The sequence below is a fragment of the Myxocyprinus asiaticus genome, chromosome 45, assembly GCF_019703515.2.
Source record: "Myxocyprinus asiaticus isolate MX2 ecotype Aquarium Trade chromosome 45, UBuf_Myxa_2, whole genome shotgun sequence".
NCBI lineage: Eukaryota > Metazoa > Chordata > Actinopteri > Cypriniformes > Catostomidae > Myxocyprinus > Myxocyprinus asiaticus.
Window position 1 is genome coordinate 27,003,613 of NC_059388.1, and position 25,992 is coordinate 27,029,604.

At 35.7% G+C, this 25,992-nt stretch overlaps 2 protein-coding genes across 4 annotated transcripts; both read left to right on the forward strand.

Moving 5' to 3' along the window:
* Positions 1-1,630: 1,630 nt before the first annotated feature.
* Positions 1,631-10,234, forward strand: LOC127435081 (troponin T, cardiac muscle-like). Of its 3 annotated transcripts, XM_051688247.1 has the most exons (14): positions 2,772-2,806; positions 2,924-2,944; positions 3,381-3,401; positions 3,501-3,524; positions 4,280-4,306; positions 4,418-4,439; positions 4,545-4,602; positions 4,695-4,811; positions 4,898-4,975; positions 5,076-5,189; positions 5,767-5,879; positions 6,006-6,096; positions 8,954-8,994; positions 9,951-10,234. In XM_051688247.1, the coding sequence occupies exons 7-14, from the start codon at positions 4,549-4,551 to the stop codon at positions 9,994-9,996; spliced, it is 654 nt and encodes a 217-aa protein (XP_051544207.1). In that variant the 5' UTR covers positions 2,772-2,806; positions 2,924-2,944; positions 3,381-3,401; positions 3,501-3,524; positions 4,280-4,306; positions 4,418-4,439; positions 4,545-4,548; the 3' UTR covers positions 9,997-10,234. The 3 variants fall into 3 exon arrangements, with proteins under 3 accessions (XP_051544205.1, XP_051544206.1, XP_051544207.1); XM_051688245.1 differs by lacking the exons at positions 2,772-2,806; positions 2,924-2,944; positions 3,381-3,401; positions 3,501-3,524 and adding an exon at positions 1,631-1,709; XM_051688246.1 differs by lacking the exons at positions 2,772-2,806; positions 2,924-2,944; positions 3,381-3,401; positions 3,501-3,524; positions 8,954-8,994 and adding exons at positions 1,631-1,709; positions 9,225-9,262.
* Positions 10,235-23,945: 13,711 nt separating this feature from the next.
* LOC127435085 (ADP-ribosylation factor-like protein 1) lies at positions 23,946-25,919 on the forward strand. Its single transcript, XM_051688256.1, has 6 exons — positions 23,946-24,033; positions 24,519-24,656; positions 24,750-24,831; positions 24,917-25,028; positions 25,113-25,291; positions 25,396-25,919. The coding sequence occupies exons 1-6, from the start codon at positions 24,030-24,032 to the stop codon at positions 25,424-25,426; spliced, it is 546 nt and encodes a 181-aa protein (XP_051544216.1). The 5' UTR covers positions 23,946-24,029; the 3' UTR covers positions 25,427-25,919.
* Positions 25,920-25,992: the final 73 nt, after the last annotated feature.

The window sequence follows — 25,992 nt, forward strand, 5'->3', positions numbered from 1 at the left end:
AGTCAAACTAGAAATGACAGAAATTCTTTCTATAATTACTTCCGTTGCATTCAGAAACTGTGCATTCTGTGCCCAGTATGCATACTATATTAGAGTAGTATGTTAGTCTAAAATATACTGAATATAGCCTAAGCATAGGTCTTTTATATATATAAATGCCCTTGCTTATATCATGCTTTCAATTCTTCACCCAAACTAAAGTCAGCTGCTTATCTTCCTGTCTTTCTCTTGTTTTTTTCTCTTTTCATCCTGTGTTTGTATAGGGAAGGTAAGACAGCATGAAATGAGTACCTGTTGCTTAATCTTAGTTATGCCTTCATGGCAGTGAAAGCCGCCACAGTGAAAGTTTTGCATGCCGTTAACTTTGTTTCATCTTGTGAGCAGAGCATGTGCTATTTTCGACTGGGATCGTTTCACTTTAGAAGCACAAGAATTGTTTTTGTCCTCGGCTTCATGTTCAAGATGAGTGTGGATTTTAATTACTGAAGCACAACTGGTGCAACTAATATCAGCGGTGTATGCAGGGTGACATTGTTACGAGAAGTATGTCCTGCCTGTGTCCATTTCCTATTGTCTCGGATATCAGACACTCCCCCCGCCCCCCACCACTGACTCTTCCCTCTTAAATGCTGTCCAAAATTGCCCAAGAATCTAAAACTTTAGCTGCTTCTCTGTAAGGATTTATGGTGTTTAAAGGTGTGATATACAATTACTTTCAATTTAGCGTTAAATGCCTAATTTGGTCCGTGTGATTAAACATAGTTGAAATGGTATTGGATTGTGCAAAGGTGAAATATTAATAAAATTGTGTGTCATTCACAAGCTGTTGAGTGTATCTCAATGTTCTGACAATGTTGATAAATGAAGTCTCTTAAATGGATAGTTCATCCAAAAATGAAAATTCTCTCATCATTTACTCACCCACATGCCATCCCAGATGTGTTTGACTTTCTTTCTTCTGCAGAACACAAATGAAGATTTTTAGAAGAATATCTCCGCTCTGTAGGTCTATAAAATGCAAGTGAATGGAAACCAGAACTTTGAAACTCCAAAAAGGAGATAAAGTCAGCATAAAAGTAATCTATACAACTCAGTGGCTTAATCAATGTCTTCTGAAACGATCCTGTTGGTTTTGGGTGAGAACAGACCAAAATATAACTCTGTACATCTTGCCGTTGCAGTCTCTAGGCACTGTCATGATTTCAGGCTCGATTACACTTCCTGGTGCTTGATGCATGCAGAGCGCTAGATGGCGCTATAGGAAGTGTAATCAAGATTGAAATCATGATCGGCAAGGAGACTGCTGTCAAGATGTACAGTAAAAAAAAGGAGTTACATTTTAGTCTGTTCTCATCCAAAACCAACTGGATCGCTTCAGAAGACATTAAGAACCGCTGGAGTCTGATGGATTATGTTTATGCTGACTTTATCTGCTTTTTGGAACTTCAAAGGCCTGATCACCATTCACTTGCATTGTATGGACCTACAGAGTGGAGATATTCTTCTAAAAATCTTCATTTGTGTTCTTTAGAAGAAAGAAAGTCATACTGAGATGGAATGAGGGTAAATGATGAGAGAATTTTAATTTTTGGGTGAACTAACCCTTTTACTTGATTTAGCATCTTGGTAATGCAAAGACTTTTGAATGTATGTGGTACTAATCAGTCATTGTTATGTTCATACTATAGTGGAGGAAACTGAAGAAGAAGGTAAAGCTGTGTTTACTGTGTGTTGGGTTTGCTTTTAGCTGCATGAATTCAGTTTTTAAATTGACCCCCAAAAATAAAATAAAAAATTTGATTTAGATACATTGGTTGACAATATAAGTGGCCTAAACTGTTTGAAACCTTTGCAGTAAAATAATTTGACACGCATTTGACACGCATGCAGATAATTCCCAGTTTATTCCTTTACCTATTCACTCATCCATTTATGCAATTATTCCTTCCTTCCTTCCTTGATTCATTCATTAATTTGATTGTCCCTCCTCCTGAAGTGGAAGGTAAAGTTTTGAGATGTATTATACTACAGCAATAATTGTATTTATTAATTTATGCACTCACACTGTCATTGTTTAGTTTTTTTATTGTTGTAATGGTATATTACACAGAAGCCTTTTTTAACCACTATTAAATATTGGTAACACTTTACAATGAGGTTTTATTTGTTAACATTAGTTGACAAAATTATTTAACATGAACTAACAATGAACAATACTTTTACTGCATTTATTAATCTTAATGTTAATTTCAGCATGTTTTTAAACATGTATAAAATCAAAAGTTGTGTATGTTAACATTAGTTAATGAACTACCATGAACTAACAATGAACAATTGTATTTTTATTGTATATTATTAATTGTTTTTTATATATATATATATATATATATATATATATATATATATTATTAATATTATAATTATTAATTTAACAAATATTAGTAAATGCTGTAATATATATATATATATTACAGCATTTACTAATATTTGTTAAATTAATAATTATTATATTAATAATATATATATTAAACAATTAATAATATATATATATATATATATATATATATATATATATATATATATATATATATATATATATAATTATTATTATTATTATTAATTGTTTGTATATTGATATTAATGCATTAAGTAATGTTAGCAAATGGAACCTTATTGTAAAGTGTTACCCAAATATTAAGTCTTTACACATTAGTACTGTAAATCTTGTATGATACTGAAAGCACAATTGCTTTACTGTATCCATTTAATTGTTTCTTTTCACAAGTGGAACCTCCTCCAGAGGAAGGTAAAGCAACCATTTGACCTTTATTTTTGTGGTTACTTAATATTTCCTAAACATATCAACTTGCAATCACAAGTTTCAATGCTAGACATTGATTATTTTGTTATATTTTCATATTAGAACCCGAACCTGAGGTGGAAGGTAACCATTGCCCAATCAAGTTTCATATTTGTACTTTTATAGTTAATACATACTTTATTCAAATATTTTAGTATCATTATTGTTACAATATTTATTTTCATTTTAAAACAGTAACAGTTCAGAGCAAGATACACAATTTGCATGATACACAATTCCTCAAAACTAAAACATTGGCAAATGAAATATACTTTTACTACTTACAATGTGAACTAAGACCTGCATTCAAGAAATTCAAGCTTCATTAAGTTCCAATTCAATTGCATTACTTGAATTGACAGAATGTCATCTAAACTGGAATTCAAGATTCAGTGGAGTGATCCTTTTTGAGTCTGGATGTATATTATCAAAGACAATTCTTGAAGGCCAGGTCTTACTATGTTATGTGTATTTATGCTCAAGCTTTTATAAACTAACTGATGTGCTATTCTTATAATAGAGCCTCCTCCTGCTGTAGAAGGTAATTATTACAGTTGTTATGAATATAATGGACATTTATACCTTAGAATATCTGTAAATCTTCATACTTTAACCATTAACTTATCTCATATCTGTACAGAGGAGGCAGAACCTGAACCAGAAGGTAAAGCTCTTTATAGCTTTACATATATTAATATAACATATGTATTATTATTAACAAAACAGTCACCAAAGTGTTTCCTAGTGACCAACTTTTATTTATTTATTTATTTTGCATTTTGCATTTTGCAGCTAATTTTTCATAATATAAGCAGAGGAAGGCAAAGCTTTGCATGGCCACATGAATTGCCTGGTTGTTTTATAATAAAGCAGATACAGATCAAGTTCTGTGATCTGTTTTATATTTCAAAGAGCACTGGGTGGCCACTACCATCAATTCAGTTCATTGCATATACTTCCAGGAAATCTAATTAATTTCGTATTACTAAGCCCAGAACTATGACTCCATTATGTACAGCTCATTAATTACTTCAAAATGTGATGATTTGATGGTGATTCAAAGCAAATGTGTATTACAAAGGCATATAATCATCTTGTGGGGTCTGAAGGTTGCAAACTATTTTTATTCATAAGGTTTGTATGTCATGCAATATATCAGCTCATTTCCATCGCATGTACAATGATACGGACTGTCAGAACATTGGGTCATCACATTCAGCCATGCATTTGTTTCCCTATGAGGATATTTAGGGACTGTTACACTGAAAACAGTTGCAAACCAATTTCCAAATTGTTGATTTTCCTTGCCAACTTTTTGACAAATATTTTGATTAAGTGAATGTTAATGTAATTAATACATTTTGGGATGTAAATGATGTCAATTTTCCATTCCTACATCTGTTTTCATGTACGTAACAGAAGCCCCTACTGAGGAGGAGGCCACAGGTAGCTGCTTCTGCAATTATAGACATGCTATTTTATTCATTGTGGAAGTGTAAATCTGACATGTAACATTCTCTGTATATGTTCATGTATTTTCTGAATTTGGATCCACAGATGAGACAAAACCAAAGCCAAAGTATGTTCTATATTCACCCCATTCTTTAAGTCATGTTTTGACCTCTATACATTCAAACATGGAGGATGTTCCCAACAGTTCTCATGGGTAACACTTTTTTAACAGGTTCATGTCGAACATCACTGCTCCAAAGATTCCTGAAGGAGAAAAGGTCGACTTTGATGTGAGTAAACTGAGCTTTGTATTTTTGGATTTGATTGACATCTCTTCCTCTCTACACTTCCACATGTAAGTATTTTAATGCGTGTGTGACAGGACATCCACAGGAAGCGTCAGGAGAAGGATTTAACTGAGCTGCAGTCTCTCATTGAAGCTCATTTTATTCAGAGGAAGAAAGACGAAGAGGAGCTGATCGCTCTGGTCAACAGAATTGTAAGTCCTGCATACCTACAACTTAAAACAGACTCCTTCGGTCTTTACATGTGATTGACAGTTCTTTTATTTGTGGCTGCATGCAGGAGAAACGTCGTACGGAGCGGGCGGAGCAGCAGAGAATCCGTGCAGAGAAAGAGAAGGAGAGACAAGCTCGTCTGGCTGTGAGTGACACTCCCTTCAGCCAACAAGCAGCTGTTTACTTCCAGTAAAATGGAAAGGAATGAGAAAATAAGTGAAACTCATTCCATTGTCTTCCTACAGGAAGAAAAGGAGAGGAGAGAGCAAGAGGAACAGAGGAAGAAACAGGATGAGGATGCTAAGAAGAAGAAAGCTCTTACAAACATGACTCACCAGTACGGAGGAATCCAGCAGAAGGTCTGAATTAGAGATTTTAGGGAAAACAACTAACGGTCCTTAAAAAGGATTTCACTTTTGATACTGAGTAGATTTAAACCCAAAGAAAACATGGTATTGCCATGGTAGATGTCCAAAAATACAAGTTTGGTACTTTTACCATGTACCATGGTATTTACATGGTTGTCCTGGTATTTAAAAGAATGGTATTACCATAGTACATCTAAAAAAAATTTAAAAAAAAAACATAGCATTGCCATTAAACTTGGTGTTAGTATTGTCAAATGTGTCAAATTTATCATAGAAAAATAACTATGAGAAAATGACCGTATTCGTGTACTATGGTTTTTGAATATATAACATGGTTCTCCATGGTATTTTAAATAATACCATGGTATTCCCATAGTAAATGATCAAAAAAATATGGCATTGTCATGGTTGATGTCCAAAAACATGGTAGAACCAGTACTCTTTTGTTAGTGTTTTTAAATGTGTTTTATCATAAATTAATACCCATGTGAAAAATAAGACCCCCACAAGCAGGATCTACCTTTCGTTGCCTAAATCTAACACCATCAATCATTTTTATTTAAATCAGGGTGAGGGTCGTAAAGGGGCAAAGAAACAGACGGAAAGAGAGAAGAAGAGGAAGATCTTGGCTGAGAGGAGAAAGCAACTCAACGTTGACCATCTGTCTGAAGATAAACTCAAGTAAGCCAACTTGCACACTTTACAGTGAACTCAACAGAAATGTTGTGATTCTGAAACATTGTCTGGTAAGTTGAGGTTTTTGTTGTGAAAGTGGCCCCTGACGAAGCTTCCGATTGGTTCTTGTAGAGAGAAGGCCAATGAGCTGTGGCAGTGGATGATGCAACTGGAGGCCGAGAAGTTCGACCTCAGCGAGAAACTGAAGAGACAGAAATATGACGTAAGTGTCCTTGTTTTGCACACATTCATGGAGATGCCTAATTGTGGGATGTAGAAAAACATTTTTCATTATCTTTAAGAAGATGACTATGGGGGCCTGGGTAGCTCAGTGGTAAAATACGCTGGCTACCACCCCTGGAGTTTGCTAGTTCGCTAGTTCGAATCCCAGGGCGTGCTGAGTGACTCCAGCCAGGTCTCCTAAGCAACCAAATTGGCCCGGTTGCTAGGGAGGGTAGAGTCACATGGGGTAACCTCCTCATGGTTGCTATAATGTGGTTTGTTCTCAGTGGGGCGCATGGTGAATTGAGCGTGGTTGCCACGGTGGATGGTGTGAAGCCTCCACACGCGCTATGTCTCCATGGCAACGCGCTCAACAAGCCACATGATAAGATGCACAGGTTGACTGTCTCAGACGCGGAGGCAACTGGGATTTGTCCTCCGCCACCCGGACTGAGGCAAATCACTATGCAACCACAAGGACTTAGAGCGCATTGGGAATTGGGCATTCCAAATTGGGAGAAAAAGGGGAAAAATCCAAAAAAAAAAAAAAAAAGATGACTATGCAATTGAGTTTTAAATCACAGGCGAGATTTGTATATCGCTGTCATGTTGCAAACCTCATGATTTCCTTGTGTCAAGATAATTTGTGAAACATTTTTAGCTCAAGTCTAGTAAAGAGTCGTAAAAATTATACACTTTTTGTGATAGTTTGATTAGACAAAAATCACCACTTTACCCTTAAATGCATGGGAATTTCACCAAACACTCTTACATATTCACGGCACGTACACTGGCGGCCGAAAGTTTGGAATAATGTACAGATTTTGCTGTTTCGGAAGGAAATTGGTACTTTAATTCACCAAAGTGGCATTCAACTGATCACGAAGTATAGTCAGGACATTACTGATTAAGTAATTTTTGATCAAATCTAGACAGGCCCCATTTCCAGCTGCCATCACTCCAACACCTTATCCTTGAGTAATCATGCTAAATTGCTAATTTGGTACAAGAAAATCACTTGCCATTATATCAAACTGAGTTGAAAGCTATTTGATTCATTAAATGAAGCTTAACATTGTCTTTGTGTTTGTTTTTGAGTTACCACAGTATGCAATAGACTGGCCAAAAGGTCAATATTAGGTCACAATTGGCAAAAAAGAAACAGCTTTCTCTAGAAACTAGTCAGTCAGTCATTGCTTTGAGGAATGAAGGCTATTTAATGCTTGAAATTGCCAAAAAACTGAAGATTTCATACAAATGTGTACACTACAGTCTTCAAAGACAAAGGTCAACTGGCTCTAACAAGGACAGAAAGAGATGTGGAAGGCCAGATGTACAACTAAACAAGAGGATAATTACATCAGAGTCTCTAGTTTGAGAAATAGATGCCTCACATGTCCTCAGCTGACAGCTTCATTGAATTCTACCCACTAAACACCAGTTTCATGTACAACAGTAAAGTAAAGAGGGTGCAGGCCTTATGGGAAGAATTGCAAAGAAAAAGCCACTTTTGAAACAGAAAAACAAAAAGAAAAGTTTAGAGTGGGCAAAGAAACACAGACATTGGACAACAGATAATTGGAAAAGAGTGTTAGGGATCTTAACCCCATTGAGCTTTTGTGGGATCAGCTAGACTGTAAGGTGCGTGAGAAGTGCCCGACAAGACAGCCACATCTATGGTAAGTGCTACAGGAAGTGTGGGGTGAAATGTCACCTGATTATCTGGACAAACTGACAGCTAGAATGCCAAGGATCTGCAAAGCTGTCGTTGCTGCATGTGGATCGATTTTTTGATGCTTTGAAGTAGTTTAAGTTCAAAGTTAGGTTAAGTAGTTTAGTTGTAAAAGTAATTTTTCACGTTATTAATGTCCTGACTATACATTGTGATCAGTTGAATGCCACTTTGGTGAATAAAAGTACCAATTTCTTTCCATAAGAGCAAAATCTGTACATTATTCCAAACTTTTGGCCGCCAGTATATATCTATCAAAAATGGATCTACAAAATGCCCAGATAGTGTCCAATTTTGTAAATATTTTCAAGAAAATAAGTAATTCAAAAATTTAAATATATTCAAATATATTTTGATCTTTTATTTTTGTCATATATCAAAGAGATGATGCAACAAATCAGGACAAATCTAGAACAGGATTCATAACTTTCTCACAGAAATTTAATGTGACGCATCAAGCTGTTACACATAACACATAAGTTACACAAACTTACTGAGTCTAAATAGATGCACTACTTACTTAATTTCAATAGTACACCCAAATGACAATAGTCATATACTGTTCATGTGTTACACTTGCTATAGTTTACTTCCATGTTGTTTCTTCATCAAATAGCAATGTCAAATGTAAATCAAGTCAATCACTGAAACAACAGCAGCACCTTGAGTAAGAAATAACATGTATAATATGTACAGAATGTGTACACGCATTTGCTGATAATTCAACCACTGTTGCACAGAAAATCAATGTAATGTATTTATTTGTATGAATATAGAACTCATTTCTCTTGTAATAAATAAAGAGATATCCTGTGAAAGTAAACTAATATAGATATGTATATAAAATATAATTTATGGAAGTGCAAAAAAAGTTTGTCTTCTTGTTCTCTGATCAAAATGTAATAAATTGTTCCACCTCTGAAACAACTTTAATATTCAGCTTTTCAGCCACCTGTCACTCAGAGAAACTTCAATTCTGACAAATTAAATGAAGATGTTTTCTCATTAAAATTCCTCACACAACAGAAACTATTTCACTATTTCGGCCAGTAAGGTAGTTCCCATTTTGGAGCTGTGAAAACAGGCGTCTATGGCATGCCTGTCTAAAACTGTGACTTGCTTCCAGATGAACGTTCTCCAGGCCCGAATTGCTGAACAACAGAAGTTGTAAGTAACTGGCTGTGAGGGTGCCAACCTCACTGTTGTGTAGCCTGCTGTCAGTAACCGTTGTCGGTCAGATTTGTCTCGGGTCACGGTCGCCACCATGGGTAAAGGCAAGTGATGTGCCTGGTGCTTATGCGGACGTCTGAAGCTCCACAGGTTTCCCCTTCAGCTGGTCCTGTTCACAAGGGTTTTTGTTTTGTGCTTAGCAAGGCTTCCGTATGTGTCCCTTACAGATCACTCAGCTTCTGGCTAGAGTCAAGGATCATCAGAGGTAAGGACCCTGAGCCACACTGGTCACTTTCCCCTGGTTTCAAAGAGCCTCTGGTCAGAGGAAGGATGTTTAGGTCTTTTCAACCCACCCTGTTGAAAAGACCAGCATTCAGAGGCCTTTGAAACCATTCGGTCCTGACAGGGATGAGCTCGGAGCATGTGGTCAAGCTCAGTCCCAGCGTCATATGGGGAAATTTTTAGGATCTTTAAACTCAATCCTAATAGGACCAGTTTAAGTGGCTCCTTCAGTTCATCTCTTAATGTCCTCGCCAACACCCTGAGATTGGCACGTACATGGAACTATGAGACTAAAAATACAATTATATATGCAGATACATTTACATTATTGTATCATTTACAAGATAGAAGGCATAAGATATTATAATATATTGATTGGACAATCTGATGCGACGGTAAGTTGTGAATAAATCTTTTGTCTCGGGAGACGGAGATCTGTATGCTGAATGAAAGGGTAAGAACCACATTAGGGCAAAACAGATTGCAGGTTTTTGTGTAAACATGGACTGCATGCATTGCTCATCGAACACTGTACTGCCTTGTGCATGTGTGTGTTTGTGTATGTGTGTAGGAAATATGTCTCTTCTAATGTTTGACTCCCATGTTTGCTGTTTTAGAAATATTTGATTTTATGTGAAGCCAAATATAATTGGGTTAATATTTTTTTGCAGTGCCAAAGGTCGTGGCAAGGGCAAGGTTGGTGGCCGGCTGAGGTAAACGTGCCGCGGATCGAGGTGGCCCAGAAATCCAGAAGACTTTGTCACCTTTTCAACATATTCAGCTGTAGTTATTTTAAAAAAATTGCTGTTCTGTTTGACTGCACTTGTAGAGGCAGTAAAGTGCCATTTTTTGCCTTTGTCATGTTGTTTTTCTGCTGTTTAGTCTTGGAGACACAGGAATTTTGCAGCTATTACTTAATATCATGTACGCAACATTAAAAGAGTCAAACCATCTTCATCGTGTCTTGGTGACTGGTGCACTGTGTAGTTTGTATTTATCATAGTTTAATCAAAGAAATGATATTTTATTTAATGAAATTCAATCAAAGAAATACAATTTTGACATGTTGAGTAATACAATGCAAATAGTAATAGTAAACAACAATATTCAAAATTGAATAATGAATGCTCTGTAGTGTTTACATATTGATTTGCTGTGTGTATGATCTGAAAGCATTGTTAGATTTTGAGCACAGATGAAATGGTTTTGAGGCGATTGTTTGATTTTGCCAGAAGAGTCAAGGGTTTTGTGTATGTAGTTTGAAGATTTGGTTTGGTGATTTGGGTGAAGGTTTCAAGAAATGTGTTTTAGCCATTCAGAAACACTGTAATCTCTGGAGTCATATGGATTACTTTTATGCTGCCTTTATATGTTTTTTGGACCTTCAAAGTTCTTTCCACCATTCACTTGCATTGTATGGACCTACAGAGCAGAAGAAAGAAAGTCATACACACTGGGATAAGAACATTTTCATTTTTTTCAAGTTTTAATTTTCAAGTTCCTCTGACAAAGTCTTTCTAGCAAGTCAGTCCACTGCCGGCCATCTTTGAAACGCTCCAGTGAAGCTATTTCCAGTCATGAAAGTGCAGCTCCTATCTACTTGAAAGGGGAAAGACCGAAATCTCAAAAACGGTTTGTCAATATTATGATCAAAGAACATATTTCAAATCAGCAGTAAAATCTGACAACATATGAATCATAAATTGTGATTCTTTACCTCAGATTACGCAAAGAAACGCAATTTTCCCGTTTGTGTGGATAGTGCGCATGCGCATTCTCGAGTTGATTGACAGGCGATGTCTGTATCTAAAAGTTGATTGGTTATTTTACCTGAAAGGCGGAACTTCCTTTCTACGTCTGTTTGACTGTTCCAATTTCTCCCATTCATTTTAATAGAAGTGGCCCATCTCTCCTAAATAATCTCTGGTTAATATTAAGGCCTATCATATCTGATCAATTAGAAGCAACTTCCGCGTCGCAAAGCCCCGCTCTGTTCCAAAGGCTGTTTATTGCCAATTTTCATTCAACCTGCTTATTCTATTTACATGAAATGAGCACAGGAAGTGCAAGTGTCATGCGAGATTTACAACTACTGCCACAACTCTTTATTTATTTTCATCTGAAGAAGATTAAGAAGAAGGTGATTCACTCACTGAAAGGTACAGATGGCACCTTTACAACTCCAGATGAGAAACTCCATCTCTACATTGATTTTATACTGTTTATGAGTGTAAGATACAAAATACTGTTCTGATTAAGAGCATTATTTTGTTAGAGTCTTTAATGTGGAAATGTTATAGTCTAAAGCAGCATAAAGAGCTGAGCAGTGTTTTTTTTTTTTTTTTTTTTTTAGCTTATCTGATTTAAAGTGTATAGTGTAGGATTTGGGCTGATGAATGTAGAAATAACAGTGACACCACAAAAGTCTCTTTCTGTGTTTCTCTCCTGCAGTCAGTCTGTGCACGGGAACTGGAGCTGAAGATCTGATTCTGATTACAGCAAGAAATGCAACAATACCTCTATCTTACCCAACAAACATGCGTGCATGGTCCACACATTGTAGTCATATATAAAGAAAGGATGTCTATCCCTAACCATTTAAAATGGACTACCACATCCTCATTCATTTCTTGTTCAAGCAATCATGGTTATATAATGTGATATAAAGTGTGATGCTTTTATTTCAGAATGTATCTGCGTTCATTGGGCACCGGTCCACTTCAAGGAAGTCTACAATACCTTTTACTACTCCAATGCCACGTGATGATTCACTCTGGAACTACATGAAAATGATATCATCACAACGCTGATGCCACAAGAAATTTGACTTAGTAGAGACAGACATCATCAATACTTTAAAATGTCTATGCTATTAGTAGATTGATCAACCGATATACTTTAAAATTCACACTGATCATTTTTAAGTGACTGATTACAGATATGTAATCAATTAAATGTTCTGTTGTTACGTACAATATCTAAATTGTTTAACACTAACCTCTGAAGGTGAACAGCCTGCTTTATGAGACTGATCTTGTGCATAGTCAAAAAATATTTTATTTAACTGGTTTTATTGGCAGGTTAAAAGTCTTTTGGAATATATTAGACTTTGCACAATTTGAGTTCATCTTTAATTTGGGCTGTATTGTATTTAAAGGGATAGTTCACCCAAAAATGAAAATTCTTTCATCATTTACTCACTTTCATGCCATCCCAGTTGTGTTTGACTTTCTTATTTCTGCTGAACACAAGCAAAGATGTTTAGAAGATAATCTCAGCTCTGTAGGTCCATACAATGCAAGTGAATGGTGACCAGAATTTTCCAGCTCCAAAAATCACATAAAAGCAGAATAAAAGTAATCCATATGACTCCAGTGTTTAAATCTATGTTTTCAGAAGTGGGTGGGTGAGACATGGATCAATATTAAGTCCTTTTTTACTATAAATCTCCACTTTCACATTCTGAAAGAGAAAGAGAAAGTACAGATTTATAGTTAAAAAGGACTTAAATATTGATCTGTTTCTCACCCAAAGTGAGTGCATTGCTTAAGAAGACGTGTATTAAACCACTGGATACTTATAGATTACTTTTATGCTGCTTTTATGTGATTTTCGGATCTTCAAAGGTCTGGTTACCATTCACTTGGACCGACAGAGCTGAGATATTCTTCTGAAAAATCTTTGTTTGTGTTCTGCAGAAGAAAGAAAGTCATACACATCTGGGATGGCTTGAGACTAAATGATAAAAGAATTTTCTTTTTGGGGTGAACTATCCCTTTAATTTTATCAGTTGACCTGATATTAAAAAACTGATAACCAATTAAGCGAAAGCATAAATATCAGTTTAAAAGTATCAGTCAAACTGATTATCACTCTAGGTAATAGGCACTAACTTCTCTTCTTTTTCACGCTGTACATATACTGTTCACACTGTCATACTGATGTATTGCTGTCATCATGCCATATTGTTGTATTGGTAAGTAATATGTCCCATAATGTTCAATATACTGTCTTCATACTATTGTGTGTGTGTGTGTAAGCACAAAATAGTTTGTACATGTAAGAGAAATGCAATTTTGTTCTCCATATAATGCACGTTTCATTGACGATAAATGCTGATTTGACTTGGATCTGCCAAGAGGATTATTATTATTTTTGATAAGGGCATTTGACATATATTGACCCAAAATTTTCCAGTTTGTTATCCTGTATCGAGTAAATTAAGAGATTTTTATTTTAAAAGTCTGTTCTAGTGAAATAGTGATTCCATGTTCATTACTCTCACTATCTGGCAATCTGAAGTAATCATTATCTTTGGAAAAACAAATATCAACAAATACAATTTTGACAGAATTTGTCAGAAAAACACATTCAGCTCTTGTTCTGTTGTGTTTGGCCAAATAATCTTCTGATTAAAGATGGCAAATTACCATTTCAGTATGAAAAGGTTCTGTGAAAGTGTGCGTAAAGAATAAATAGACCACGTTTGATTGTTGTCAGTTTCTACAGAACAAACTTTTACAGCAAAACTCCTCTGAACCCTCATTGAGTGAACTGGAGCTACTTGCACAACTGGGTTCTCTCCAATCAGTTATGCATCTACAGATAGAATGATTTCCAAGCTGAAACAAATCACTGATTTCAGGTCACTTCATGTCTTCTAGTAAAAGGCACCATATCAGTACAGTTCAGCTTAAGTTATAACAATGCATGTCATCATTCTCACCTGTAGACTGGAGTAGAATTACTAACACTGTGGTTTCCAGCACTCATCAACACATTTCAGAAACGCTTGAGCCAGCTCATCACCTTTATGACTTCTTACTGTCGCTTATGGTAATGAAACTCACATGCAGTGTCTTGTGGTAGCTCAGAAGTTAAAGTGGCAGAACTAGAAGTTTAAATATTCCTGGTTTGATTCCTAGCTCTACTAGTCTTCAGGGGTTTTTTTTATTTTATTTTTTATATACTTGTAGTGCTCACAAGGCTAAGGCCTTAAAAATAGAGATATGACCTCCCCCAATAAAAACATTCTTTGTAAGTGAAATGGCTCAGGGGTATGAGCATGTCCTCTTGTGTGGAAGATCCTGGTTCAAATCCAAGGCTGGATACAATTGCATGATTGCATTGGGATGATCTGATGGTATCAGGCATCAGCAGGAATAAGGCTGGAAGACTAAGCAAGAAAGGGTGGTTCAAGCATCTGGGTGGCCACCCAGAGTGATATCCAGCAACAGTTAAAGAGTTAATTTTTAAAAAGCAAAAAGTCTTTAACTGCTGCTGGATATCACTCCAGGTGGCCACCCAGATGCTTGAACCACCCTTTCTTGCTTGGTCTTCCAGCCTTGTCCCTGCTGATTTGATACCATCAGGTCATCCATGCAATTGTATCCAGCCTGGGATTTGAACCAGGATCCTCCACCCAAGAGGACATGCTCATGCCACTGAGCCACCACACTCACTAAGCTTCATTGGGAGGCATATCTCTTTTTTTAACCAAAGGATGCATTTGTATAAGTATGCATTCATCCTAGGGGTCAAACCAATGGCCTTAGCATTGGAAGGGCAATGCCAACACACAGCAGAAGAGCAGTTGAAGTGAACATTTCAAACCCACAACACCTGTGAAGTCTACCATGACTGCATGACACACACAACTTAAGATGCATGGTTTTGGTCAGTTAGATGGTTACAGCCTGGTTACAACCTCTGAGATGTGAGACCAGGATGAGATCATCAAAGCTCCTCATGTCTACTTTGGGACTTGTGGAAGAATTTGTTTTTTTACTGAAAGTTTCGTTTTGAGTCTTACAGCAGTCTTGTAATAATTAGCGATCTTGCATAGAATCACCCAACAGAAACCAGACTATTAACCCACAGAGATTATGTTATTCATGCTTTGAGAATATTGATAAACTAAAGTTGTGTCTTAAACACAGTAGTGGCATTTCACTCATCAGACAGATCTAATAGTCCTGAAAACAGCTTGGAAAATCAATTACATAAACATTATTTCTTGATTTTGAACTTTTATTTCGAATATTCATATTTAGCCATTTAGAAAAGACAAAATAACGTGTCCAGGTGTGACCTGGCTCATAGTAAAATAAAAACATTCTGTCCTTTATACATGATCATTTTTGTCTTCTGTATTGCTTTGTGAGGGCTATTATGTGGAATATATAGTGGAAGGTTTTCAGTAGACTGTGAAGATTAAGACATCTACTCTGTCATCACATATTTTATCATTTCCGTCTGTCTGGATGTTGTCTGATCTTCAAAGACCTTCTCCATCTTCCTATGGCAGTTGTGAATCTGAAATACAATGCAACAAAATATGGAGATTAACATTGTTGTAGGGTTTTTGTAGTTGCCTACATAAAAGAATGCGTTTTTATTTATTTATTTATTTTATTTATTTTTTTGTATAGCATTTTGCATTTCCATAACAATTATGCACATGGACATCTCTGTGAGATTCACCCAAAAATATATACAGTATGTAATTCTGAAATTTAATACACAATCTCGGTTAACTCTGTGCTCATTCTATTTTATGTATCATCTAATGTATTAATAAATATCTACTTAGGTAGGTGACAAATAATATGTCCAAAACATTTTTTTTTTTTTTTTTTTTTCAACATTAACATTTTAGGTTAAAATTTACATCACTGTATAAGGGAAAGCTTCTGTGATGTCATAATTTCTGTATTTTTTTTATTTTATTTTTTTATTTGACTTTTTCCAAGTTTAACACCACTTTTAATCACCTTTTAGCTGTTTTGGGAGCTCATTGTCCTGCAGTGTAACAGATTGTTTTAAAAGTATCACTAGATTCAAATTAATTTAACTGCATGAATAATTATACAATTAGAAGGAACATAAGTTCTAGATGAAGTATTGCATTTTACACTGAACTTTAACATTTCAAGTCAGCTATCCATTTAAGTTACTTTAAATATACTATTAAATATATTGCAATAAATCACTAAAAGAGCACCACACAAAATAAACAGATTTAAAAGTTGGATAAATGACAAGCCAATTTATTTTTCTCCAGTTACTTTTATATTCGCTGATTTAGTGTCGCTGTCGCCATCTGCTGGTCATTTAAGCGAATGAACTGTGCAGTTTGATATTACGCCACAAGTAAACATGGAGGGGCTTGTACAGAGTTTCGGTGCAGCGGAGAGACACTTTATAAAGATTTTTAATGCTTTTATTTTGAATTTGGAAACAGTACAAGGGATATACAGCGGATAGCCATCCTAATACAACATAAAATAGTGAATAAATTAATAAAAATAAGGCCTGTAAAAAAAAAAAAAGGTTACAAATATAAGACAACAAAAAGTAATAAAACTTGGTAGGAAATTGGTACTTTAATTCACCAAAGTGGCCTTCAACTGATCACAAAATATAGCAAGGACATTACTGATGTGAAAAACAGCACCATCACTATTTGAAAAAGTCATTTTTGATCAAATCTTGACAGGCCCCATTTCCAACAGCCATCACTCCAACACCTTATCCTTGAGTAATCATGCTAAATTGCTAATTTGGTACTAGAAAATCACTTGCAATTATATCAAACACAGCTGAAAGCTATTTGGTTCATTAAATGAAGCTTAACATTGTCTTTGTGTTTGTTTTAGAGTTGCCACAGTATGCAATAGACTGGCATGTCTTAAGGTCAATATTAGGTCAAAAATGGCAAAAAAGAAACAGCTTTCTCTAGAAACTCATCAGTCAATCATTGTTTTAAGGAATGAACTTTACTACAAGCATATCCGGTGTTGTGGCTGTCTTCACTATCCCATGCTCATTTTCTTTTCTCTCAGTAATTAAAGATTATTAAATTGTCAAACAGGCTGTCAAACCTTCTAATTTCCATCGGGACGCTTTTGTGTAATTTGAGCGCTGATCTTTCATTTATGAGACAGATACTGACACAACAGCAGAACGGCATCATGTACTGAAATCTCACCTGCAGGACTGATATGATGTGACCCGAAAAACACCCGGATTAAAACACCCACACAAGACCCATGACCCGAATTAAGACCACATGGAGTTCATCAGAGTTGTATCAGCATAACTGGAAGCATTCACATGAATCTGTTTATTTTAATCCATAGTAGTTTGGTACAAATGAAAGAAATACTTACTAAATGCAATGATTATCATTATGAAATGTGCTTTAAATTGTTTTTTTTTTAATGCACTGCCATGAAAAACAGAAGTCAGAAATGTGTATTTAGTTCATTTTTGGTTCTCCAGAGGCCTGTACCATGAAGATCGCTGAAGGAACTCAGGATTTTAGGATTGGTTTCAGATTTACAAATTCAAACCAATACAATCAGGATTAATTGGTACCATGATGCAGCTCATTGACTTTCTCTGTCAACTCAGGCTTAGATCCTGACTTCCTGTCAAGTAGATGTCAGGTGGTTAGAATGGGCAGCAACATCATCTCATCACTGAAGCCCCGCAGGGCTGAGAGCCCACTCCTGTATTCCCTGTACACACATGACTGTGTGGCAACACATAGCTCCAATGCCATCATTAAGTTTGCTGATGATACGACGGTGGTAGGTCTGATCACTGACAATGATGAAACGGCCTACAGAGAGGAGGTGCACACTCTGACACACTGGTGTCAAGAGCACAACCTCTCCCTCAACGTCAGTAAGACAAAGGAGCTTGTGGTGGACTTCAGAAGAAAAGACAGAGAACACAGTCCCATCACCATCAATGGAGCACCGGTGGAGAGAGTCAGCAGCTTCAAGTTCCTGGGTGTCCACATCACTGAGGAACTCACATGGTCTGTCCACACTGAAGCCGTTGTGAAGAAGGCTCATCAGCACCTCTTCTTCCTGAGACGGCTGAGGAAGTTTGGAATGAACCGTCACATCCTCACACGGTTCTACACCTGCACTGTAGAGAGCATCCTGACTGGCTGCATCTCCGCCTGGTACGGCAATAGCACCGCCCACAAACGCAAAGCCCTGCAAAGTGTGGTGCGAACTGCCAGACACATCATCGGAGGTGAGCTTCCCTCCCTCCAGGACATATATACCAGGCAGTGTGTGAAGAAAGCTTGGAGGATCATCAGAGACTCCAGCCACCCAAGCCATGGGCTGCTCTCACTGCTACCATCAGGTAGGCGGTATCGCAGCATCAGGACCCGCACCAGCCGACTTCATGACAGCTTCTTCCCCCAAGCAATCAGACTTTTGAACTCTTGATCTCTCACGATCAATATACATCAGCACTGCACTTTATTAATCTTATTATCTCACACTGGACTGTCTTAAATATATTCTCTCTTAACAACACACTGGCAACTGACTATCAACCAACAGCCTGAATGTCAATACAGCACAATACAACCTACTGTATATTTTATATATACTATTTTTATTGTATAATGTGTATTCTGTATTGTGTGTGTGTGTGTGTATTCTATATTGTGTGAATTGTATACTGTACAACATTCTATATTGTGTGAATTGTATACTGTACAACATTCTATATTGTGTGTATTGTATACTGTATATTGTATATTATTATTTGTATACAAAGTGGTTTGTTGGATAGATTAAATGTATAATTTTAAAGTACACTTCACTTACTTTATTGTTGACAAAATATTTGTTATTGTAAGTCCAAATCAATTTCCAATTAATGTTCTCAAGTGGTTATTCCAATAGTGTTTGCTACAAGAAGTGGCAGGGCAATGAATCATACATCTAAAAAATATTTTATTACAGTTGTTATCCTTTATATTGTTGCCATTTAACAGAACATCTGTCTTAAACATTGACTGTTTATTGGATGCATTGCTACCTTGCAATAGTCTTTATAAACATGCTGTTACTGCATCAAATGCAATGCTATATTCTCCCGCAAGTATTGGGATACCAAATATTTTTAAGAATTCAGTGAAAGTAAGTGACCTTATCATTTACCAACTGTGATATCAGCAAAATATTGTTTTTAAATATAAACAGTCCTATAAATCAAATAGGAGATTGTGTTTTACAGTGTCAAAGTCTTTATATATGTCTATAAATAAAATGTAACTGTTGTCTGTTATGTAACCCTTATGGTCAAATCAAATCTAAAATCAATAGAATATTATTACTGATGTGTCTTCCTTGCATAAAACCAGACTGACAATCATCTATAATTGTGTCTAAACAACTTTATTCTCTGTGCAAAGATGTGAGCTAATAATTTTGCATCATTATTAATTAAGGTTATGGGCCTCCAATTGTCAAGCAGCAATCGATCCTTATTTAGGTATCAAAGTGCTTAAACCTAGACACATAGTTGAAGGAAGCTTACGAGCTTCTATAGCCTCCCTAAAAACCCAAAGTAAAAATTCAGAAATGTAATCTTGAAATACCTTATACCTTATAAAGTTCACCAGTAAGGCCATCATTACCTGGGGATTTATTATCTTTCAATTTGCTAATATTCTTTTTTAGTTCTTCTAGGGTCAGAAACTGATCACAAGCTTCTTTTTGAAATTTGTCAATACTTAGTCCCTCACTTTTTATAGAAGAAAAAAAAAATGAGCTCTGACTGTTATTTTGCTCAGAGTATAGTTTTATTTTTATATAAAATTTTTCCACAAAGTTGGAGATTTTTTGGGGATCTTCAGAGATCTGTTCATCAATCTTAAGTTTATGTATACTATTAATAATGGCATTTCTTTTTTCTAAATTTTGACAATATTATGTGTTCCTTTTGCCATGTTCCTTCCACTTCCATCTAGATCAGATAAAAGCACCCTGTGCCAATTTTTATTTTATTTTTTTATCCCCTTTTCTCCCCAATTTGGAATGCCCAATTCCCACTACTTAGTAGATCCTCATGGTGGCGCGGTTACTCACCTCAATCCGGGTAGTGGAGGACAAGTCTCAGTTGCCTCCACTTCTGAGACGGTCAATCCGCGCATCTTATCACTTGGCTGGTTGTGCATGACACTGTGGAGACTCACAGCATGTGGAGACTCATGCTACTCTCCGCGATCCACGCACAACTTTCCACACGCCTCATTGAGAATGAGAACCACTAATCACGACCACGAGGAGGTTACCACATGTGACTTTACCCTCCCTAGCAACCGGGCCAATTTGATTGCTTAGGAGACCTGGCTGGAGTCACTCGGCACACCTTGGACTCGAACTCGCGACTCCAGGGGTGGTAGCCAGCGTCAATTCTTGCTGAGCTATCCATATATCATAATAATTTAAGTGCAGACATAAATTATTGAATTCTCCATATGTGCCTCTTAAAGATCTTTGTGGGTGACAAGTCTTTAGTGGGGTTTCTGATACAATTCCAGTCCCCCCGATATTAATTTAGCATTCATGAAGGTATTCAATAAAGCACGCATTTCTTATTCAAATTCCTTAAAAAGGATTATGTTTCTGTGGCTATTATTATGACTATATGTGTTACCCAAAATAAAAATATCATCCATAAATTCAACAACTAAAAAGATCCATCTTCCAGAATCATGAGCAATAATTTTAAGCACTTTTCCCTGAAAGGATCCTTTTAATATGGCTACACCAGCAGAGTTATTGTTTCCATAAACCATCCAAATGTTGTCTCCTCACTGATTTTTCCAAAAATTAAAGTCTGAAGTTAAAGCATGTGTTTCTTGTTAAAAAATACAAATCTGCCTTGAAACTTTTACAATATAAAAAAACAGCCTTCCTCTTAATCTGTTCTGGGATACCCCTCACGTTAAACGAACAAAGTGACAAAGACAAATCTTTAAAATTAGATTACGTGCTCATGCACATGAATGAGTGACATTTGCAGTGCACAACCAATCGTGTGAGAGAACATGATTTACCTCTGCTGAAAGCTGATGATTATGAATATAAGAATTAAAATTCATTTAAGCTGTGCACAAGACATTGTTTTAAAAATATAAAAACAATTTAAATGCATTTACTCTGCTCAAGAGTTCAGCATGAAATCATGAAGACTTAAAACACATGATTTACACAATACAAGGGATAACTGTAAAACTATGAAGCAATTAAAGACATTTACACAACAAGAAACAGCGGCTGAGAGCTCAAGAAGACTGCTGCAAACAAATTCTTAATGTGATGAAAACTATATAAAACTGGCATATCAATGCGTAAGTGAATTCATATAGGCCCACATCAAGAACACACAGGCTTATTAATGTTAATAGCTTACATTTATTTATTTGAATTGAAAACTTTATATATCATTCAAAACTATTACAAATATATATAGGCTACTATTAAATACAAAACGAATAGAGACTATAAGATGGAAATTTATCAAATGGGGGAACCAATTAGTATATCCCTGTTCCTAGCCAAACAAAGCAACACATTTAAATCAATAGATAATATATTTTATTAATAGTACTTCAAGAAGTTGGTTAGAAAAAAAAGAAAAATTGTGAAATTAAGAAAGATATAGTTAATTTACAAAGAATTGCTAAAGATCCTGATTTCATGCCAAATACATTAGATAACACATTTAAGTTTTGGGCAGATAGAGGTCTGAAAAGATATCAACTGTTCACTGATAAACAGATTATAAAAAATTGGCATGCAATAATAAGACATATTTGTTCTTTTTTATAAAAGAAATATTTTGTTCACTGCTTATATTGCTTATATTATTATAACTTCAAGTAAAATACTGTATGTTCATCTCGAGTCCATGAAAGAAAGAAAGGGTTTGGGAGGCATTCACCACTTTCCATAACAATCTTGAGCTTTTAATATTTTAAAAACGATTATTTTTATCATATAAATGATACTGCCTGTAATATATTATGTTTATATTTTCAAAGATATTTTTTGCACTGGCTAAAGAGGGTAAATGAAAAGCAATTCAATTTTAAATAAAATACAACACTGTCTGCTGAAAATCTACATTTAGATTCTCAAATAAATAATTTATCATGAAGAGTCGATTTTGTGGATTTCTGAGATTTTATTTGTAAAGTGTGCTGTAAGAGACAAGGGGGAGTGACTTGATTGCATCAGAGATGTCATTTTTACTCACAGCTGATTGGTTCAGCATCTGTTAGCGATCTGTAATCCAGAACGAAACCTCCTACGGAGCAGGTTAGCCGTGTAGCGTAAACTGCTCTGGCGATGAACCGGTGTTCCTAAAAGCTGACCAAATTTCATGGTACCTAAAACCTGAGGTTGAGGCAAACTAAACTAAAACTTACCTGGCTAGCCACCAAAACCAGCTTCATGGTACAGGCCACAGCTCTTAACAAATGGGGTAAAACAGTTGAACTTGAAGTCACATACCTCATTTGGTCAATTGTTTGCAAACAGGTTTCCCAAACACTTCAATTGGTCGGAAAGCAGATAGTCCTGTCCTTAAGTCACGCCACTGGTTGAGCATATGTCCAACTCTTCTTTGACTCCTCCCCTACCTGAAACTGTCTGTTTTTTTTTGTTGTTTTTTTTTATTAATATAATTTAAAAAAAATAGAAATATACATTCAATCATGGAAATTCAAAATGGAATGAAGAAACACAAAGCAAGACACATACAGCAAAGATACATGAATACAAAAAAATGACAACAAAGGAATTAACAAAACTGCAATGAGAGAAAAAAAAACTGTTGAGGTCTTCAAAACAAAAAAAAAAGTGGGGTCTTATTACTCATCCCCCAACAATGTAGGTCTTGAACAAATTTGCAGGATTGTTTCCGTCTGTTCTTAATGCGGGGCTTAATGCGTAAATTAGCCTAATCATTATCGATATAACAGACGAACAATAAACAAATCATTGCATATATTTTGAAATACTGAAATGTTGAAATCTTGAACTTTTTACCTTTTTTTTTTTTTTTAGAACAAATTGAACTTGTTACACAGGTAAAGTATTACTACTATTATTATTATTACTATTACTACTATTCAGTGTTGGGTGTAATGCATTACTAAGTAATTAATTAATGTAAATTATTTTTCATTGAAAAAATTAAAGTAAGGGATTACTCTTAATTTTTCAGTAATTTAATTAGTTACTTCTGATGTAATTTTGTTAAATACCGTATAGACTATAACAATTTTAGATAAAACAATAGTGAATTTAAAATCAAAATTTAACGTCTAATGTTAAAATATATGTTTTCTAATTTTAATGCAGCCACCTTAAATTCTTTAGCCAGTTCATGAATAATTTATTTGATTTTATATGATTTATTTGAAAGAAATAAAAGAACAGTTTCATGTGTATCCTTGAATTGTTCATCTGGACGAGGTTAATAAGGGTTTTAGAAAGTAATTAATAATAATTAATTAATAATTATAATTTTTAATAATTTTTTAATAATTATATTTATCACACAGTATACATTTGCACATATACAGTGAAATTCTTTTTTTCACAAATTAGTTATAAGTAATGCAATTACTTTTCAGACAGAGTAATTAGTACAGTAATCTAATTACACTGTAGAAGATGTAATTAGTAGTTAGTAATTAACTACTTTTTTTTAGAGTAACTTACCCAACACTGCCTCTATTATTATTATAATTATTATGTGGTTGTTTCGCAGCTGAGTGTCGAATCTGCACGCGGTGATTCTACAGTAAATCGTCTCGTTCACACGTGACTGTGAGACACGTCATTCAGGAAGTCGAGCACGGAAGTGTTTGCACCGTTCTGCCTTCAGAGAGAACGAGCAAATAAAGGAATTCATCTAAAATGGGTATGTTTATATGAATTAAACACATGTTGTTGACGTAACTAGCTAAATGTTTACTTTACGCGCACGTTTTTGTGTGCGTGTGTACACGGGGAAGTTTGTTCATCACGCTTTTGGTTCGCATGGTGATGCTAACCTGTTTGTTTCTTAGCAATGGTAGAAAAACAAAATAACCTATAAATTATAATTAAGTTCATTATAAAACACTCCGGCTTGTTTTGTTACTTCCTAACGATGAGTGTTTTATTCTGTCGTGTTTGGCATAAAAAGGCTTTTAATATGCTGGTCATGCAATTCAGTGAATAACAACAACATTTTAAGTCAATGTGATGTCGATAGAAGGATTTATAATTGAGGTACAACTGACTAGCAGATAAGAGTGACAATGACATTCAGTTTTAGACTAATTCTGGTCAGTCAACATTCTGCTGTCAGTGATGATCATAGTGGTGTTGTTATAATTGAATACATGTATCATATCTTTACAGGAGGCTTCTTTTCCAGCCTCTTCTCTGGCCTGTTTGGCACCAGAGAGATGAGAATCCTCATATTGGGTCTGGATGGAGCCGGGAAAACCACTATACTCTACAGGCTGCAAGTGGGAGAAGTGGTCACCACAATTCCTAGTATGTTTAGAGTCATGTTGATGCTTGTGTTTAGAAATATAGTTTTGGGTGTGTGATGTAATGTGATCTAAAATGCTGTTTCCGATCACACAGCCATTGGCTTTAATGTGGAGACAGTGTCATACAAGAACTTAAAGTTCCAAGTGTGGGATCTGGGTGGACAGACAAGTATCAGGTATGGTTTATTTCATCTGCTTAGTTGTTATCAGTTTTATTAAGAAATAAACCAAAGCTGAAGATCTGATTTATCTCCTTCCCAGGCCTTACTGGCGGTGCTACTATTCAAACACAGATGCAGTGATATATGTCGTGGACAGCAGTGATCGTGACAGGATGGGCATCTCCAAGTCTGAGCTCGTGGCCATGTTGGAGGTTGGTAAAATAGCTGTTGTTTCTATTAATTAACGCTCTATGGTTGTCAATGCAATTCTTAATACATGATCATACTTTTCTTAGGAGGAGGAGCTAAAGAAAGCTATCCTGGTGGTGTTCGCCAACAAGCAGGACATGGAACAGGCTATGACCCCTACTGAGGTGGCCAACGCTCTCGGCTTACCTGCACTCAAAGACAGGAAGTGGCAGATTTTCAAGACATCTGCAACCAAAGGCACCGGCCTGGATGAGGCTATGGAATGGTAGGTTTATTTTTAAGGAGAGACTGAAATTTTAGCATATGTGCATATTATGAAAGATGCTCATGGAGAGCATGCCTTGTTTTCCCAAATCTCTCACATTGCAGGCTTGTGGAGTCGCTAAAGAGCAGGCAGTGAAGGCACACTTGCAAAATACCTTGTAAATACACCTGATGAGTGTACTTCAGGGACTGCTTATTGGGTGCCCTTTGGACCAGTGACTGCATTCTTCCTTTTGTGTGAAGGCCACGCCCCCGCCTTTCCAGACCAGAGATGTTGCAGTGTCCACAAAGCTGGGTGAATGACTAAGAAAATGGACTCTCCACAAATCAACTCTTAACAATTTCTGTCTTCTTTTGCTAATGCCTGTATTGACGCCTTGTAGACTTTTTCGGTATACACTACATTTGTAATTCATAATGGTGTTTGCTTTTTAAATCAAGCCTTTTTCCTTAATTGAAATAATCAGTGCAGCTGGTATATTGAGTTGAGTTTAATATACTTGCTGGGTAGATATTTAAGACTGTCATTTGTATGAATTGGATTTGTAATGGCATATTTATATTTGCACGTGTACAGGGGAGAGCACTCCTGCGTTATGGCTGTCAAATAAATATGCAGTGTCAATGTGTGCTTTGCATTATGTATTTAACATCAAACAATTGCTGGGCATGTTTTTATTTAAAAACATATAATACAGAAAA

What these genes read in the sequence shown, in the direction of transcription:
- LOC127435081 (XM_051688245.1), top strand. Translation starts at nt 1,646, where the DNA reads ATGTATGTGGTACTAATCAGTCATTGTTATGTTCATACTATAGTGGAG. An exon ending in GAGACAAAACCAAAGCCAAA is followed by an intron (nt 4,440 to 4,544) that starts GTATGTTCTATA and finishes CTTTTTTAACAG; the next exon opens with GTTCATGTCGAACATCACTG. An exon ending in TGAAGAGACAGAAATATGAC is followed by an intron (nt 6,097 to 8,953) that starts GTAAGTGTCCTT and finishes ACTTGCTTCCAG; the next exon opens with ATGAACGTTCTCCAGGCCCG.
- LOC127435085 (XM_051688256.1), top strand. An exon ending in AGTGGTCACCACAATTCCTA is followed by an intron (nt 24,657 to 24,749) that starts GTATGTTTAGAG and finishes CCGATCACACAG; the next exon opens with CCATTGGCTTTAATGTGGAG. An exon ending in GGTGGACAGACAAGTATCAG is followed by an intron (nt 24,832 to 24,916) that starts GTATGGTTTATT and finishes TCTCCTTCCCAG; the next exon opens with GCCTTACTGGCGGTGCTACT.